The 19,198-nt window shown below is 41.3% G+C and overlaps 1 protein-coding gene across 5 annotated transcripts in view; it reads right to left on the bottom strand.

Annotated features, from left to right (window-relative positions):
- Positions 1 to 19,198, bottom strand: part of SRGAP3 (SLIT-ROBO Rho GTPase activating protein 3) — a 268,997-nt gene that overhangs the window by 57,401 nt on the left and 192,398 nt on the right. For 3 of the 5 annotated variants that reach the window (XR_012484986.1, XM_074284021.1, XM_074284022.1), the window contains exons 8-11: positions 17,176 to 17,277; positions 14,237 to 14,434; positions 11,396 to 11,480; positions 4,671 to 4,698 (exon numbers count right to left, since the gene is read on the bottom strand). Coding sequence is in view for 4 of the 5 variants with exons in the window: in XM_074284021.1 (XP_074140122.1) it covers positions 4,671 to 4,698; positions 11,396 to 11,480; positions 14,237 to 14,434; positions 17,176 to 17,277 (413 nt within the window). In the remaining variant the exon portion in view is untranslated. Of the gene's footprint in view, positions 1 to 199; positions 284 to 4,670; positions 4,699 to 11,395; positions 11,481 to 14,236; positions 14,435 to 17,175; positions 17,278 to 19,198 lie in introns of all 5 variants that reach the window. The other 2 variants (XM_074284020.1, XM_074284023.1) reach the window with 1 other exon arrangement.

Raw genomic sequence — 19,198 nt, 5'->3', positions numbered from 1 at the left:
ACATATAGAAAAGGAAAGAGGTAGCAGACAATTTTCCACTTGTGTTGTCCACCCCTGAAAAGGAAGCTAAAAATCAGTTAAAAGCAAACAGATTGATTTCTTGTCAAAGTGCTTTGGAAGGAGGCCTCTGAGGTAGAATTTCTGACAAGGAAATGTAGGGGTCCCAACTTTATACAACATCAAATTGGTGCAGACTTACTGAAATGCTGGATGGGACACAAGTTGGGGAGCAGAGGAAGGACTCAGCCAGGGAAAGTGAGGCAATCTAAGTCTTCCATCTCTTCTGCTGGTCAATGGCAGAGAGACAGACAGAGACAGACAGAGAGAAAGAGAAAGAGAGAAAAAGATACAAGAAGGAGGAACAGAAGAGAAGAAAGAAAAAGAAAGAACAAAAAGAAGAACAAGAAGGAAAAGGAGAAGGAAGAGAAGAAGAAAGAGGAGGAAAAAGAGATAGGAAGAAAGAAAGAAAAGAGGGAGGAATAAGAAGAGAAAGAGAAGGAAAGGGGATAAAGGAAGGCAAGGAAGGTCAAGCATGAGGAGGGAGGACAAAAAAGAGGGGCAGCAGAGGAAGAAGGGGAAGAGAAAGGAGGAGAAAAGAGAGGGTAAGGAAGAGAGAGTGATGATGAGGAAAAAATAGAGGGAGATAAAGAGATAAAGGGTAGAAAAGAGAAGGAAGAGGGAAGGAGAAGGAAAAGTGGGAAAGAGGGAGAGAACCACAGAAACAGAGAAGAAAAAAGAGAAACCAGGAAGTAATGTCCCCTTCAGTCTCAAGTTGGATCAAATTAATACAAAATGTTAAGATCTGGTCTGCATTTTCTCCAGTGGGGATAAGATGGCCCTACAGAAATGCCCTGATCCATCCCCTTTCAAAATGGAAATAATGGTCCAGTACCACTGCAGAGACACAATGAATCATGGAGGTGAGCATGTTAGACATAGTCTGCAAAAAGCTCCTGATTATGCAAGAATTCTCACGTGATTTTGCCTATAAAAGTATCCCAGAAAATATGTTTGGACAATAGTTGTCAGATTTTAGTTTAGAAAACATAATCTGACTCCAGCACAAGGAAGAAGTTCATGAATTGAGTCTGCCTGGCCAGCCTTCAACACTGGGCAGCCAAAATCAAGATAATCCTGTATGTGTTATGTCTATGGACAGAAGCTTGTCTATTTGCAAAGACACCAATCTACTTGCAAATTAGTGGTGGAGACCTTCCCAGATGCTCATCCATAGACATCATTATTCAAGCTTGTTTGTTCCCCTTAGCATAAATCCATTAGGATTTAGGAGACTCTGGGAGATCTGAGTTTAGAGAAAAGCTTGATCCTGGGCATTTATTTAGTAATTTTTAAAAATTTTTAATATGCATTGGTTTGTGAATCATGTCAGGAGAGAAAAATCAGAGCAAAAAGGAAAAACCATGGGAGAGGAAAAAAAAAAACAGAAAAAAAGAAGTGAATATAACATATGTTGATTTGCATTCAGTCTCCTTAATTCTTTTTCTGGATGTAGATGGAATTTTCTGTTCAAAGTCTATTGGGATGGCTTTGGATCATTTTTGAAGTGAATCTTAAAAACACATATGGAATTGAAAAAGTGTACTGTCTCCTACTCCTATTCTTCTCTTCAAACCCTGTGTGCCAGGCAAAGTGACCTGCCTCCACAACATCCTCCATTTTATATTGGGAAGCTGCACTGTATAATAAAAAAAGCATTAGTCTTAGTATTTAAAGATCAAGGTCAAAATCCCTTCTCTGACATATACTTGTAATTTGACCTCAGGAGGATCATGTTTAAAAAAAAGGCAGAAAAGAAAAAAAAATAGTGAAGTAAAAACTGGATTTAAAGCTAGGAAATGATACTTATTTAATTCATTTATTATCCTATAATTTAAGTTACTATCAACTTGCAAAAGGTAGAATTTTTCCCTATTAGTTATTAGTTTTAAACAATAGGTTTCTTTGTTGTTATTTTTATTGAAGTTTTTTATTTTCAAACATATGCAAGGATAATTTTTCATCATTGATCCTTGCAAAACCTTGTATTCCAATTTCCTCCTTCCTTTCCCGGACTCCTTCTCCTAGATGGCAAGTAATCCAATATATATTAAACAAAACAAGATGTTTCTAAAAGTGAGTTTAAATGCTTCTTTTTGAAAACAAATAAACACTGGTTGTTTTGTTTTGTCTTTTTCATTTTAGCAAGTCCTTTTCTACCATGAGATGGTGAGCTTCTTGAAGACAGATAATGTCTTTTATCTCTTTTTGTAGCTTCCCCCATAACAGAAGCTCAATAAATAAATGTTTATTGATTGATGGACACATTACAACGATAGCTAGTCTAGTGTCTTTGTAAACTGACTAGTTTCTACATGTTAGTTAAAATCTACACATAAGGTCTAGTCTGGAGATGATTTTGGAGATGAAGCTTCTTGGGCCTCCATTTGAAAAGCAAAATAAAAATAATTTATAAGCCCCCTCAGGACCAGCTCACAGGTTTGGCAGAAGATACCCTTTCCTGAACTTTGCCGTGTAGAACAAAGTTAAATGCCCAGTGAGCTCCGGGAACTAGAAGGGTCGTAAAGGCTTTCATCTTCCTCATGCTCTGCAGCCTTTTCTGGGAAATATGGTCTTTAGTGCTGCTGGGAGGGGGAATATGCTCTTCTGCCAAAGTGAGAGAGTCAAAAAGCAATTAATGGGTTTTAAAATGTTCCTAGAAAGCTGTTTTGCATTCCTAGTGACCCATATGTGCTGAGAAGCCCACAGTTGTGAGCTAAAAGTCATTCTAATGTTTCCAAACTATTAGGATCCAAGATAGAAGCTGCTTGGGCTAGTCCTAAAGAGAATTACTGATTTTCCTGCCTAAATCTTCCAGTAAAAGGAACATTTTTAACTCAAGCTTCCTTGTGTCAACATTCATCAAGTTCTTTAGCTGGCTTCCATGTCTCTCCATGGGACAATGTCTGAAGTCACAGAATGGAAGGCCAGTTGGCAAAGCTTCAGGAGCGAGTCTACAGTTAACGTAACTCATGTCTCTGGGGAGAGACGGGGGCAGTAAGTGGGGGCAGAAGCCTGGCAGCTAACACCATTGCTGCCCTCTCTCTGGGGCATGAAGGCAAACCCTTCCAATGTCTCCTGGGCATGGATATAGCTGCCACAGAAGGAGCTCCTGGAGAAGCTTTGAAGAGTCCAAAGGTCAATGGAGCCTGGAGAAAATCAATTTGATGTCCTAGTCTTGGGTAGAGATATTTGCTGGGTTTGCTAGATTCTCAAAATGTTTTATTCCCCCCTAAATATCTGGCAGCTTTGAAGCATCTGTTTAATTTGGAGGCATCTCATGGTGGCGTGCAATTGAAGGCTGACAATGATCTTAGCCGCAGGATGCCCTTGCATTCCCAGGCACCCCACCTGTTTCTCTTCTTTGTTCACTGTTTAGCCCCACATCAAAAGTACTAGCTCTTTTATTGGCTTGAGCTCCTGTGGATTCCTCCCTAGCCTGTAAACACATATAATAAAAAGTCTTCTCTATCAAAGAGAAGATAACAAAAAACCCAGGAGACCAGGACCACCAACTGCTCCAAAAGGCTGACCACCTGTTCAATACTGGTCCACGACTGGCCAACAAATCACAGGGCAGGTAGGCACTTGAGACAGGGGCCTGAAGTAGAGTTTTATAAGGATGGGGAAAATTAAGGATCAACATTTGGCTTTCTTTGTCAAAGAATAACCAAAAAGGGAGAGGGCTACTACTTGAAATTGCCTATTTGCTCAGTTAATGTTAGCCGTTCCTCTTGAGTATAAGAAGCTAGAATGTGAGAGTGAGGAATAATAGGTGGACATGGAGGTCTATGGGCGAAAGGGTACAAACTCTGAAGTCTTTTTTGTTTTTTGTTTCCCTGAGGCAATTGTGGTGAAGTGACTTGCTCAGGGTCACACAGCTAGGAAGTGTTAAGTGTCTGAGACCAGATTTGAACTCAGGTCCTCCTCACTTCAGGGCTGGTGCTCTATCCACTGCGCCACCTAGCTGCCCCCCAAAATCTGAAGTCTTTGTAATCAGTAGTAAACACTTAGTGACTATTGCTTAGTATCAGGATACAGTTACATCCCATTTGTATCATGATTAGTCCTGACTGGCCAACAGTAACTCAATAAACCTAAAGAAGAACACAGCCACCTGAAGGTCTCCTAGAATCCTGGCATGAGTTTGATCTACAATAGTGTAATTGAGAATCAGGAGCTCAGTGATACAAAAGAAATCATTAATTCATACAATGTAATAAAAGGCTGCTCGAATACAACCTCCCCCTCTCCCATATAACCTATCTCAGTGTCTGCATCCCAGGCCTGTAATTCATAGTGCTAGCAGGTATTCGGGAGCCAGTTGGCCAGAAATGATTTTGTAGCTAAAATAGAGTCTGTCAGATCTTATAAATATTCTCTTATCGATGACCCCGAGGAAGGGGGCATCAGGAATGTCATAGTGTATTTAATCCCTTCCCCATCATATTTGCCCATTTTGGTACCCAAGTTGACATAGCCCTGTCCAATAAGAACCATGAACTGAAGCCAGGGCCCAGGGCCCCTTTAGATCCCGGTGGAGACAAAAAAGAAGCAGTCAGCCTTCTCCCCCCAACCAAGCAGGTTAAAAAACAAAGCCCTGGGGCTCTTACCTTGTGGTGCCACATTCTGCTCTTTCACCTAAGAAGAAAATTACAGATAAGTTTTCAGAGGTTTTCTCATTCCATTTATCTTTTAAAAACAGGACAATCCCCTCCCCCAAATCTAGCTCTTTATGTCAGAAGTCAACTGATTGTGACAAATAAGAAAATGAATGTGACTGAAGGTACCTGTTTGTTTCAAGGGACAGGCTTGCGGCTCTGCTCCCCACTACTGATATACCTGTCCAAAGAATTGCCCTTTAACGGTCTGGACATCTTAGAATCTGGGGGCCCCCAGGAACATGACTGCTCCCGTTATCAGTAAGAAAGGATGGCGCTAGCAGAATAATACTTAATGGGCTTCTGGATAAGGCAAATCACCTAGCCTGGCACATAGTCAGTGCTTGTAAATGTATGCTGATTGATTGATTGATTGGTGTCTTCCTTCCAATTATATTTGGAGGAAACAGACAGACAACCAAGTAGTGAAGTAGAATCCAGAAAAGGGTCAGGAACCAGTACAAGCATTATCCCAGAACATTGGGTGGACCCTCTAATGAAGATTTATGGTCATTCAGACATGAGTATTAGAACAAGAAGGAGTGGATGGACTTTAATCTACCCCATGGAAGAATATCCATATTTAGAGATTAGGATTCATGAGAGTCTTAAGGGATCTTGGAGGTTATCCATTTCAACCTTCTTATTTTATAGATGTGGAAACAGAGGCACAATGGGGTTAAGTGATAGCCAATAAATAGCAGAGGTAGAATTTAAATCTAAGTCCTTTGATTCCAAATCCATTGCTTTATCCAAGTGGATTCTGGGAATTGTGTGACTATCCCTTGTGGGTACCACACTGCTTCCTAATGGAATTGCATTTGGAAAAAGGAAGGTTTAGACCCTTCTGTGCTTTCAGAAGATTCTCAGTGCAACACCAGAGCCCCCAAAACAAAAGACCAAGTTGCTGGCTATAATTTACTGAAGTCTTGGAATGGCCTATAATTATTGGGATTGAGGGAAGGGGGAGCAAGAAGTAGGGCTCATTTACCTGCTTCATGGACAACCTCCTAAGATCAGCTAGCTCTACATTAGCTCAACCCTGCTTTCCCAATGAAATAACCAATAGTTCCATAACAAGATGTTTCAGATTACAATCTGGATTCAGCTCTCACCCTAGGAGCCCCTGAGGATTCATCAAAGAAGCCTCTATCTCCTCTCTGGGATAAGAGAAAGGACCTGGGTAAGAAGAAGCGAGAAAAGATGCTGTCCATGGATAGGCTGGCAAAAACACAAAAATGCTGAGTACCCTAGAGTAGTGGTTCAAACTCAACAGAAACAGGGGTCACTAAATCATACATAAAGACTCCTGTGGATCTCACTTTGATTCAGTTTTAAAATGTAATAGTGTCTGTTTTATTTTATTTTAATTAAACATTTCCCAATTAGATCTTAATCTGGTTCTGACGCACTCAGGAGTGTTTTGGGCTGCACGTGGCCAAGGGTTCATGTTTGACATCTTGGCCCATGAGACAAATGGAGGCTGAAGGTGATGACGTCAAAGGGGCCCAAAGCTCAGCAGATCTTGGAGGTGACCCAACCAAAAAGGAGAAAAAATTCTACAGAGAGTAATGCTGAGCTCAGTGGGAGCCCCCATACCACTTGAGGGGTAGACTGGGGAAGGGGCTTTTAGCAAGTTTGGTTTGGGGCTCTGTAATGAAAAAGCCACACTGGCTTATTTATTCTAAGAGTCCTGAAGGTCCAATGATGGCCTAGTTAGTGATGGATCCAACAAAATAGGGAGGGAAGGGGAAGCTCTCAGTCCTTGGCCAAATATCTAACTACTAGTAATTCACCACTGCCAGTGCAAATGGAAGAACTGTATCTCCAGTATAGAAAATAACCTTTTAGGATAAGAAAAATCAGATGGAAGTGAGACTTAGCCCAGCTTATTAGCAACTCCTACAGATGGCTCATTCAATGTAAAGTGAAGAGCAATGGCACCCCAACAGGGAATCTTGACAAGACCTCAATTATAATCTGTGAGCTCCCCAAGAGTGGGTTTTTGCCTCTCTTCATATTTCCAGCACTTAGCACAGTGCCTGGCACATAGCAGATCATAATAACAACAATAGCAATAGTAGCTAACATTTATATAATAATTGCACTGTGCTAAGTGCTCAAGAAATGTTTGAGGACTGACCTGTTTGAATTTCCTGGTATTATGCATGTAGATTATGTGTTTTATATTTATTTATAGTCTCCTTCCTTAGATGTAAGTCTCTAGTGAGTAGAGATTGTCTCATATCCCCAGTGTCTAGCATAGTAATAGCACACAATAGGTGCTTAATAAATATTTGTTGAGTGATTGATTGATGACCAAGACATAAGGGTAAAAGATGTGCAGAATATGTCTGATGAATGGTAAACAGCTCAAATTGTTTGGAAGCTTAGGGTGTAGGAAGAGAAATAATGTGGAAAGCCTAGAAAAGGTTATCTGAAGCCTGAATGCCAGGCTAAGGATTAGCTTACCTTTTCTTACCCTAGCATTTGCAAAAACCACAGTGGGATTTCCTCCTTCCTGGAGCTCTAGAAGAAAGGTGCTGGTTGCCATGACAAATAAACATCCAATCCTGCTCTGGCATTTGTGAGAACCTCCTGGATGGCTCTCTATGGGACTCCCTTCCCTCTAGCCACCTCTGTGATGGTCTCTTCTAACTTCCTACTGGAGAGTCTATTCCTTGGAGGGACTCCTATCCCACCCCACCTCACCCTCAGCCCTGCCCCATTCCTGACTAGTATTCAGCTTCTCAGGAGATTTTCTTCCTGCTCTGGCCACTTTCTTGGTTGCCCAAGAAGCCAACTATCCCGCCACTGACCTTCCACCTCTCCTCTCCTTTTCCCCTCTGATTCTAGAATAGGAAGCATGCTCAAATATGGCTCCAAATCCTGGTACCCCATTGGAGGTTCTCTTGGCAAAGATACTGTAGGGGTTTGCCATTTTCTTCCCCAGTTTATTTTACAGTGAGGAAAGTGAGGTAAAACAGTTAGTAAATGCCTGAGACCAGATTTGAACACAGGATTGCTCCTAGATGGAAAGTGTCAATTAACTCATTTCCTCATGGCTTTACTCACCACCTTACTACCAAGACCAAAAGGCCCCTCTCTGGTTACCATTTCCCTATTTCTGTAGTCTCCCTCACTAAAATGTAAGCTCCTTGAAGATGCTTTCTATTTCTATCATCTGGGGCAGCTAGGTGGCGCAGTGAATAGAGCACCAGCCTTGAATTCAGGAGGACCCGAATTCAAATCTGGTCTCAGACACTTATCACTTCCTAGCTGTGTGACCCTGGGCAAGTCACTTAACCCCAGCCTCAAAAAAAAAAAAAAATCTATTTCTATGGATCTGGGCTTATCACAATGCATGGTACCTAATTAGCCTTTAATAAATCCTTTTTCATGGGGCAGCTAGATGGCACAGTGGATAGAGCACAAGTCCTGAAGTCAAAAAGAGCTGAGTTCAAATCTGACCTCAGACATTTAATACTTCCTAGCTGTGTGACCCTGGGCAAGTTACTTAACCCTAATTGCCTCAGCAAAAAAATAAAAATAAATAAATAAATAAATGCTTATTCAGACATTTATCCATCTATTCTTCCTTTTCTTTCTTCTTCCTGTGGCATTTTTAAACAGTTGGAATCCCAGCTTCCAGAATTCCAACTGGGATTCCAATTTCCAGAAGCCTGAGGTGTCTGGTAATGGCAGATAAGCAAAACAAAAAGGCTACCAGTTGAGTACCTCACCAGTGGGGACCAACATCCCAATATGGGTCAGTCCACAAGCGTTTACTAAGCACCCTCCAAGTGTCATTTATTGTGCTCAGCTCTGGCATTTCAGGAAAAGACAAAAAGGGGACTAGCCCTCGAGGAGCTCAGTCTAATGGAGGATAAAACATACAAACAACTTTATATAAACAAGATCTACACAAGATAAATTGGAGATAATCAAGAGAGGATCTGAATTAACTAGAGTCCTGACCTGAGGAAAAAGAAGATGAGTCAGAGGTTTTTCCAGTTTCCTGGCTCTACAATATCTTTCCCTAAGAATTCAGAATCCTTCTGCTATGTCGATTATCTCATCTTACTTATGGGAATTAGGAAGGAGCAGGGATCAATCTCCTTCATTTTGCAGAGGAGGCCCATAGAAGTTAGAATGACTTGGATCATAGAGAGATGCTAGAAGCTCCCAACTCCCAGACCACAGAGAAAGTCTTGGGAAACATCACTATAACCTCTCCACCCATGCTCACACTCGAATACTAAACAAATAACTAGGACCCTGAAATAATGGAGAGCAGATTGGCCCAGTAGAAAAGAACCAGATGCAGGAGGTCTGGGACTTAGAGAACTGCAGAGTGCTCTCGTGGAAGGGGGCCTTAAGTCCGGCACCATGTAGTTACCCCCTAAGTATTTATTAAGCACTCATTTTATGTGTCAGTCACCGTGCTAAAGCTTGGCGAGACAAAGAAAGGCAAGAACACATTGCTTTCCTTCAAGCTCATATTCTAATGGGGAAAAACAACATGGGAAATAATTTTGTATTTAAAAGACCTAAATAGAGTAAATATAAAGTTATCTCAGAGGGGAAGCAGCAGTAGTGGAGGAGGAGGAGGCTCTCCAGAAAGACCTCCTGCTGAAAGAAGCTTGCGAAGCCAGGAGCAAAGCAGGAAAGGCTTCTTCTTATTGCACACAGAACTTAACCTGAGCTTTATGAGAAATCAGAGCTTCTAAGGGGCAGAGATGAGAAGGGCGTGCCATGTTGACCTAGAGAATACCTCAAGGGGTCAGCCAGCAGACCAATGTGACTAGAACATGGCGCCCATAAAGGGGAGTCATTTAGGAAAACACTGGAAAAGCTGGGAGCCAACTAGGGAAGGCTTTAAATGCCAGGCTCCTCAGAGCAATTTATTCTAGAGGGAATAGGGAGCTGCTGAAAAACAGGCTGTTTCAACTACATAAAAGAAACAAGAACCCGCAAGCCCCCCAAATGATGGGAAAGACACAATGGTGCATGTGTGTGTGTGTGTGTGTGTGTGTGTGTGTGTGTGTGTGTGTGTGTGTGTGTGTGTGTATTGGAACATCTCCTTACCTATTGTAGATTCACCTTTAGCTAAAGGCACATAAGATTCAAAAGCATAGGGCAGCTAGGTGGCACAGTGGATAGAGCACCAGCCCTAAAGTCAGGAGGACCTGAGTTCAAATGTGACCTCAGACACTTAATGCTTCCTAGCTGTGTGACCCTGGGCAAGTCACTTAACCCCAATTGCCTCAGAAAAAAAATATTCAAAAGCAAAATATAAAAAGTGTTGGCTGAAATAAAGCCTGGCCCTTATTGTAATGGGCTGTGCTCTGCTTGGCATTGTAAGCAGAATATAAGGTTCTTCATACATTTCCTTTGAATGACCATTTGTCCAAGCCCACAGAAACATCACGCTTGTTTCCTAAAACTTCAGAGCTCTAGGATTCTCCTACTGGGTTTTTCTCTCACCATCCCTAAAATTCTTTTCTTTTTCATTTATTTATTTTTAATCTATGGAATAAGATAAGCATTTATATAACAAAGTATAATAAGAAATACAATTGCACATGAAACTGCAAATCTATTATTGCTGGTGGAATTGTAAACTGAAACAATTTTAGAGAGCAATCTGGAATTATGCCCAAAGAATTATTAAACTGCCTATACCCTTTGACCCAGCAATACCACTACTTGGTCTCCTTCCAATTAGGGAAAAAGGAAAAGAACTTACATGTTTACCTTTACTCTCCTAAAGCTACATTTTTTGAGATCATCAGGGGTAAGTCAGTTCAAAGCTCCAAGAAAAGGCTGCTAAATTACATCTTGGAATAAGGTGGGGCTGAAGGCTAAATAAACTTGGAAGACTAGATGGGTTGGAATCTGAGCCAACTAAAACTAATTAATTTTTTATTGCATTAAGAGCATCCATGCAAAGATTTAACAAAAGATTGCATTTGCTATGGCTAATGGTAGGGCAAGAAAGAACTACTCTGTCCTCCAAGAAAGAGTCATCCAAAAACCTATAAAGCATCCCGTCTTCCAAAGAGGAGATAACTCACTTAGGAAAACAATGCTAAATCTGCTACTAGTAAACTTCCTTGGCTCTATTTTAGTTGCTCTGAGAGCCTCTAGCCAGTATCCTGCTTTTAAAGGTAAGAAGAGACAAAGATTTAGTTCATTAAGCATCCTTATGTCTCCCAGAAGCTGATGGGTTGGAAGGGCCTCTCAAATCCAGCTGGATCTCCTAAGGGATTAGATCCCTTGGAGCTTGAAGGAAGAATAAGAAAGTGGGCAGTGTGACAGTGCCTTGCACATAGTAGGTCTTTAAAAAATGTTTGTTGAATGAATAAATGTGGAAGGAAGGAAAGCGTTGATTGTCTTGGAAAAGACAGTTAAGTATAGGAGGGGAATTATAAAAGATGCTGGGCAGGAGGAAGGCTCTAAAATGAACAAAAATAAGGCAGAAATGGATCTCTCTGGCTTCTTGTGCCTTCCTCCCCTCACCTGTGCACGAATTCAGTCTATTCACCATTTCCTCAATACACATGGAGGAGCATTTGGCTGGTCACATTAAAAAAAGCCAAGACCAGGTCACTGAGGGGCTTTAAAAGCAGGTCAGGAAGTACAGGGCTTCTCCCTGGGCCAGGAGCCCAACTCACCTTCTCCAAGAGTCTGCTTGAGTAAGTCATGCTTAGCCTGCAGCTTCGTGATAAGGTTACTGCCATTCACGTATTCTTTGAATTTCTGGAAGACACAAGGCGGGAGACAGTTAAGGAAGATGGGCCAAGAGGCCGGCTCCCACTTCGGGGTGAACATTGGTACTGGTGAGAGTTGGGGGAAGGCGCAAGAGGAGAACGTGTTGCCCTCCAAGGAGCCATACTGAAAGAATGGGGTAGAAGGGGCCCAACGAGGGATTTCAGTTTGCCCTCTCACTTCAGGCTATTCAAATATTGGTCCAGTGATCTGATTAGCCTCCAATCCTTTGTCTCTGGGTCTGCATTTCAGGTCAGGCTCTGGAATCCCAAAGAAACAGCCCAGTGAAAGCCCCCTTTTGTCAGCTGGAGCTCTATTTAGCCTAGCTCCTTCTGTCGCAGGACCTCACACTCCCTTTGTGCCAACAGCAATAAAGACAAGAGATTTTCCGTAGAGGGAAGGGAGGACTTGATCAGATCTTGCAGACAGCGGCTTCCAAACAAGTCTTATTTATTTGGGTGGGTAGCTGGGGAACAGAGAGGAGCCAAGGGGGAGACGGTGCCCACCCTTCTCAAGACATGCTCAGCAGGCGAGCTTTGATTTTGAAGCAATATAATAATGACTTCTTCTATTTGTGTATAAATCCCTGCTTTTAACCATTATCTTACTCATTATTGCTATAGTGAGCTCTCAAAGGAGAGGGTGTGTGGAACAGTGAAAACCAATTTTAAATACAGGATGGCCTGGGTTTAAGTCTAATACACATTGGCTAGCTGACAACTTCTCAATATCTCAGCATCTCTCTAAGACAGGAAGTTTTAACCTGAGATTCATAGCTTGTTGTTTTTTTTTTAAAAAAAGCATATTATAATATTTCCCTATAACTAGCTTCCTCTGTGTTCCTCTGCATTTTAGTTTATTTATCTTAGACTGATTCTGAGAAGGGACACACTGCTTTTAATAGACTGACAAGGGGGGTGGTCCCTGACACAATGATTCAGGGCCCCAGATCTAAGACTTAAATTAAATCTAAGATTAAATCTAAATTTAAATAATTAAATCTAAGATTAAAAACGGGGGGAGGGAGGGGAAGGACAACCTGCATTGGTGAAAGGTTATCTCATTGTGGGAGTTCCTTCTACTAATGAAATCACAGTCCCAAACCCCATCATCCTACTTGAGGAGAAAGTCTGCTTCGAGGTATAACAGAGAGACAGTCCAGATGGTTCTGGGCAGACAGACCACTTAACCCATCACAGGGAGTCTGCCTCCTCTCTCCTCCTCCCCTATAACTTCTAGTCTTTTAGAAGCATTTGGGGCATTGAAAAATTAAATGACTTGCCCACAGTCACAAAGACACCAAAATAATAATGATTCCTATTATTATTGCTAATGAACAACTAACATTCATAGAGTATTTTAAGGTGGACAAGAGCTTTTCCCACAAGGAACCAGAGAGAGGAAGGATGGGTCTTTAATATTATTCCACATTTTCCAGATAAAGGAGTCGGGGCTCTAAGAGATTAAAAACACATGACTAGTAAGAGGCCAAGCTGAGATTAGAAATCAGGCTGTCTGCCTCCCAGCTTGCTCCTTTCTCCCTCTATCCTTTCTGCTGCTGATAGATGCGGGTCTATACCCTGAAGACCTGGTCTGTATTAGACTGATAACTTATTTATCTATCATCACAGGAGTTGCTTCATTAGAGAATGTAAATAACCCTGGGGGGCTGCTTTTCTGTACCTGGGCTATCAATCAACCTGTGACACTCTCCCCCCACCTACCCATCTCCCCTTCCCAAGGCTGCATGTGGCTTTCCCAGCTTCCCGTGATCAAGGAAATTATCTAGAATTTCAGAGCTGACGGCAACTTCAGAAACCATCTCCTCTCGCACTCTTATTTTTTAGATGGAGAAGCCGGGAAGTCAAAAGGAATTGCCCCATGTAGGATCCATAAGCAAATATGAAAAAAACAAGTTGTCACTGTGGATTTCCAAGGGCTAGGATTTAAATTTAAGTAAAGCACATTTGCCCTTGGAAACAGTTATAAACAGATAATTGGGGGGAATGGATTGGAGATCTAGTGGTCCTTGATCAATGCCATTGGCTAATTCTGCCTTCCTCCCAGGGTGGCTTAGTCTTGGGCTTTGATTACAGAGTTAACTCCGCAAAGGACTTTCAAGGTCATTTTGTAGATGAAGAACAGAGGCCCAGAAAAGTTCAAGTAATCTGCCCCAAATCACGCTGAGCTAATATTCAAACAGAGGAGTCCAGTTCAGCATTCTTTCCACTGCCCCATGCTGACTCTCATTACCCAAGGAAAGGAACCTTTAGGGGGCATCTCCAAATGCCCCAACCAAGGGAAGAAAAATAATCTGGGTCTTTGTATGCATAGCTGGAGAGCCGACTGTCAATTCCTTTGGATGAACACAAAGATTGTTCCCAAAACACACAGTCCAACTCTACCGCTCCACAAACATAACCCGAGAGTTCTCATAAAACCTGGCACCTGCCACTATGACTCATTCTCATTCCAGCCTGCTCAACAAAATACTCCAAGGTCTTTACAGAATAACTCGTGAGTTGTAATGAATTTACCGAGTGGCAGGATAGCCTCCACTACTGCCATGTCCTAAAATATCCATGTTCATTCTCTCCTTTCAAAAAATCGGGAAGCTGCCTCTTTGTGCCATGTGTGTGAGCTCCCATTTAAAGGATAAGTACAGGGGTCCCACTGGCTCCCACTGCCCCCTCTCTCTTCCCCTTCCCATGCCCCCACTGCCCATTGGTCGATTCCTTCAGGCTCACCGTAAAATAAAACATTTCCGTTTCCTGCTGGTTGGCTCGCCTCTTGGCAATGTTGATTTTGCTCATATAAGTCTCGGATGCAGCAGATTTGATGGATTCCGTAGATCGACTGTGTTGGAAGGCATCAGAGACATCAAAGTCCTCCACGGTCAACATGTCCTGGAGGGTCTGCATGGTAGCATCCAGTGTTTTCCGAACCTGGGAGGAAGGGGAAGGGGAAATCACAATAACAACAATGGATTTCTACAGAACTTTTCCTCTCACTGGTATTTAGTTTCATTCTCACATAAGGAAATGCAGAGTCAGAGATTTAGGGATGGAAGCAACCTCCAACATCATCTTTTTTTTTTTCTTTTTTTTTTTTTTTTCCTGAGGCTGGGGTTAAGTGACTTGCTCAAGGTCACACAGCTAGGAAGTGTTAAGTGTCTGAGACCAGATTTGAACTCGGGTCCTCCTGAACTCAGGGCTGGTGCTCTATCCACTGCCCCACCTAGTTGCCCCAGCCTCCAACATTATCTAGGTCCAACTCTTGCATTTCACAGATGAGGGAAGAGACTCAAAAAGTCCTAGTACAAAGTACTTGGTAAAGGACAGATCTCAAACTTGAGCCCAGGTCTGTTAATTAGGCTCAAGGATAGTAAGTGGAATGCCCCCATCTTTCAGGTGAGAAAACTGAGCCATAGAAAAGCCAAGTAACTTGACCAGTCACCCAGATGGTTAGTAGTGGAACCTGGGTCTCTTGACCTTTTATAATTTCTAAACATAACATAGAAGAACATGTAAGTTACTGGAGAAAGAGCCTATTAGTCTCAAATAGATAATAGTCTTAAATTTCTTTGACTGCATTGTACAGGTCCATAGGTTTATGGGGGTCCCATTGATAGTGATACAATTTAATCTCTCTAATCAATAATTAATTATTAAACAATTACTAAGCACCTATTATTGTGCTAAGTGTTGGGGATACCAAAAAGATAAAAGATAGTCCCTGTCCTCAAGAAACTTACAGTCTAAGGAGAAGACAGTCTGCAAATAAATATATACATACATACACACACATATAATTATATATATATATATATACACACACACACAAATATATATACAAAACAAGCTAGGTAAGGACAAACAGGAAATAATTAATGAGAATGTAACTGAGGGGTTGGAGGGATTTCCTGTAAAACGTGATACCTAAAGGTACCTCCATCTAAACATTCTTAGTTGGTACCTAAAGGAAATCAGGAAGGTAGGTCAGCAGTCAGAGGGAAGAATACCATTCCAGGTCAAGTAGTCACTAGAGGTGGGAGACTGTTCCATGAGAGAATGCCTGGAACTGAGAGCTGAGGGTCCTGTTTGTGAAACAGCCACTGGATGGAAGACTATGTGTCGGGGAGAAAGATGTAAGAGGAGTAAGATTGGAGGGGGCTAGCTTGGGAAGGGCTTTGAATGCCAATCAGACATTCTGGTTTGGACCCCAAGGGCAATAAACAATCTTTAGGTTTCCACTCTAAGCATCAGAAAGGGGGTCACAGGGAAGATCATCCCAAATACAAATCATTTTAGAATAATGGATAGAAAGCTAAGCTCAGAGTCAGCAATGCTCAAATTTGAATCCTGCCCCAAATACAGATTAGGTATGTGACCATGGACAAATCACTTACCCACTGTCAGCCTCAGTTTCCCCATCTGTAAAATGGGAATAACAGCATCCATCTTATAGAGCTGTTGTAAGGACCAGATGAGATAACATGTGCAAAAAACTTTGCAAAACTTTAAAGTTTAAAGTTTAAAACATTAGCTAATACTATTATGTCCTCTTTTATTCAATTATCTTCCTCTTCCACAACTTCAAAAAAAAATAAATATACGGGATATCCCTAAAGTTTTAGTATGGCATTAAGCTTTAATAGCTTAATTTAATAGTTTTGAGCTATAAAGCTTAAAAAATGCATGAAGTCTTTGGGGATATCCCATATAATCTTTTTAAATTTTTTTCTATTATTATTCCCACTCAGGTTGGTAACAGCAAAAGCAAGACCGGGCTCAAAAAACCTTGAGATGGCTCCATTGCCTGAAGGTCAAGAAAGATGTCAACAATAATTATTCTCTAACCAAGTCTTCAGAAGTGAACACTTTGGAAACGTTATGTGCCTAGTCTGTACCTGCCCTCGGCTAATGCTATAAATACAATACAACTCAGCCACCTCTCACTCCACATTACTGCTTGTTGTTTTTAGTTTTTAAGGAGTATTCACTGGCCTGATTCCACTATGGACTGGCATGGAAGTTCTGATCTTCTCCGTTGCTTTCCTGTGTTGGTCTGCTTCTCCTTAAGCAACCTGGGGGACCCCTTACCCAAGAACTCTTAATATTGCCTCCAAACTTGGTATAGAGGCCCATCAGCATTGCCATCTGTAACTCAGAGCTCAAGAAGCAAACCCTTTGCTTATCCACTGCCCCACCTTGGATGCTTGGATGCTTACTACCTGAATGACATTGAACATTAAGAGGGTCTCAGTTTTCTCATCCATGAAATAGAGTGGTGAAATTAAATGGCCTCTGAGGTCCCTTTCAGCTCTGGATCTTTGATATGAGATCACACCGCTTCTCATAACAGAAAAGAACAGAAAAATATAATTTAGAGGCTCAGAAGAATTAGGGTTGAAGGCCATTTAATCTAAGCAAGGATGAGTATTAGGAAATCAAACAAAGCTGCTGCCTGGATTTTGGTTTTTTGTCTGTTTGTTTTAATGTTCAAGAGAGTTTGGAAAAATTTGAAGATAATGGTTGGAGGGGAAGGAGTCTAGGGAAAACAACTAAGAAGAATAGTGGAAACTCTGTAGGGGTAACCCTACATTTCTGCTTCTGCCTCACATGGATCCACCTTGGTCCAAAACAACCTGATGGAAGGAAACCTGTCCAAAGAAGGGGATTCTCACCTCTTCGTTTTCTATCTTGAGGGTGGCTAGCCGCGACTGGAGCTGGTGGTAGCGCATGAGCAGTTCTGTCTGGACTGGCTGCTGGGCACTCACTTGGCACACCTGCAGGGGGAAAATCGAATCAGTTAATGGTCAAGACCCTCCTTTTCCCTCCACCATCCCACCCTCTTTCCTCTCCTTCAGGATTAGGAGAACATAAATTGTAGCCCCAGCTTAGAGCTCTTTCTTTACAAGGTATAAAGAACCCCTATCCCCTTTTAATGATTCAATATCTAATCTATAGAGCTACTGTCAGACTCCAATGAGATAATATATGTAAAGTGCTCTGCAAACTTTAAAGTTACATAACTACATAACAGCCTGGGACTGTTATTATTATATTATTACTTATAATGTTGCTATTAGAATTATGTTCTATGTTATACATATTATTATAACATGTATACACATGTTAACATAATATATTCTACATATTATTACATAAAGTTTACAAGCAATTTTGCTATTAATGATGATCTCATGTCCATTAATTTAGGTAAAAAAAAATTTGAATCCATTTATAGTTTCAACCTTTCTCGCTGCTTGAATCAGCCAGTGCCATAAATGTATTCCCTGGAGTGAAAAGCACAATCTCTTTCAATTTCAAAAATCAGAGAAATTGAGAGCTGAGCGGGACCTTGGAGACCATTTAGTCTAAAACCTCATTGATGACAGAACGGAGGCCTGGAATATTTTTACCCAAGGTCACAGAACCAATTGTTGACGGCCTCAGAAGGCACTACAGCAGAAAGCAAGGGCATGTAACCTTCTATGTGTTTCATAAATGCCTTTGGCAGCTTGGTAAAGCCTTTTTCAGCATCATATTTTTAAAGAAATAAAATAAAATCCGTAGGACCATAAAGGAAATAAATTATGTCAATATATATGCATATGTATTATACATTTTTTTTTAAATTCACAGAATCCTAGATTCTTAACCCTTGTTGTAGATGAAAGTATCCTGGACTGAGTGAGGGCAGAGACAACTGTATCCCAAATCTACCTGTGTGAGCTTGGCCAAGTCATTTTCTCATTATTCTCTCTGTAAAAAATAAAGGGAGGGGGCAGTATTGTATGATCATCTACTTTGTAGTAATTACATGTTTTCTTTAGAATCTTATGGCTTATTTGGGAAACTTTATGGAGGTCTTCTTCTGAATATCCAGGTCAAAAAGTGTTTAATAAATGTTTTTTTCTTAATTGATTGAAGGTGTTGGCCACCATCAGCTTTGGTAGCAACTGGAAAGAAAGTAGGTCCATGATATGGAATAGTGGCAGTTTGTATTCATCTGACCTGTGGCACAGTGGATTGGGAGTTAGGAGGATCTGGGTTCCATGGTGAGGCTTATGGGACTTGTTTCACTTCTCAGTTTCTTTATCTATAAAATGAGGGTGGGAGACTTTAATGACCTCCAGTGTCCCTTTCTGCTCCAAATTCATATAATCTGACCTACTCTTTACCATAACTCAGTTGTTTATTCTCCCTTTTTGCAATTGGGGAAATTTAATGACCTCCAGTGTCCCTTTCTTCTCCAAATTCATATAATCTGACCTACTCTTCACCATAACTCAGTTTATTCTCCCTTTTTTACAATTAAGAGGACTTTAGTGACCTCCAGTGTCCCTTTCAGCACTAAATTCATATAATCTGACCTATTCTTTACCATAATTAAGTTTATTGTCCCTTTTTACAATTGGGGAAATTTAATGACCGCCAGTGTCCCTTTCTTCTCCAAATTCATATAATCTGACCTACTTTTCACCATAACTCAGTTCATTCTCCCTTTTTACACCTTTTTACACCAGAGGGTTGAGGGGAAAAATCCACTCAAAATCACACAGCCACTAGGTGAAATATCAAAGACTTTAAGTCCCCACTCCAGATTCCATTTTCTCCTGCCCCACCACCACTCTCCTCAGACATTCTCGTTCTCACTTGACCTCTCTATGATACTGATGCTAGAAACCAGATATGCTGCCTTCA

This window comes from Sminthopsis crassicaudata, chromosome 1 (genome assembly GCF_048593235.1).
Source record: "Sminthopsis crassicaudata isolate SCR6 chromosome 1, ASM4859323v1, whole genome shotgun sequence".
NCBI classification, from domain to species: domain Eukaryota; kingdom Metazoa; phylum Chordata; class Mammalia; order Dasyuromorphia; family Dasyuridae; genus Sminthopsis; species Sminthopsis crassicaudata.
This window is presented reverse-complemented; position numbering and strand designations above follow the sequence as displayed.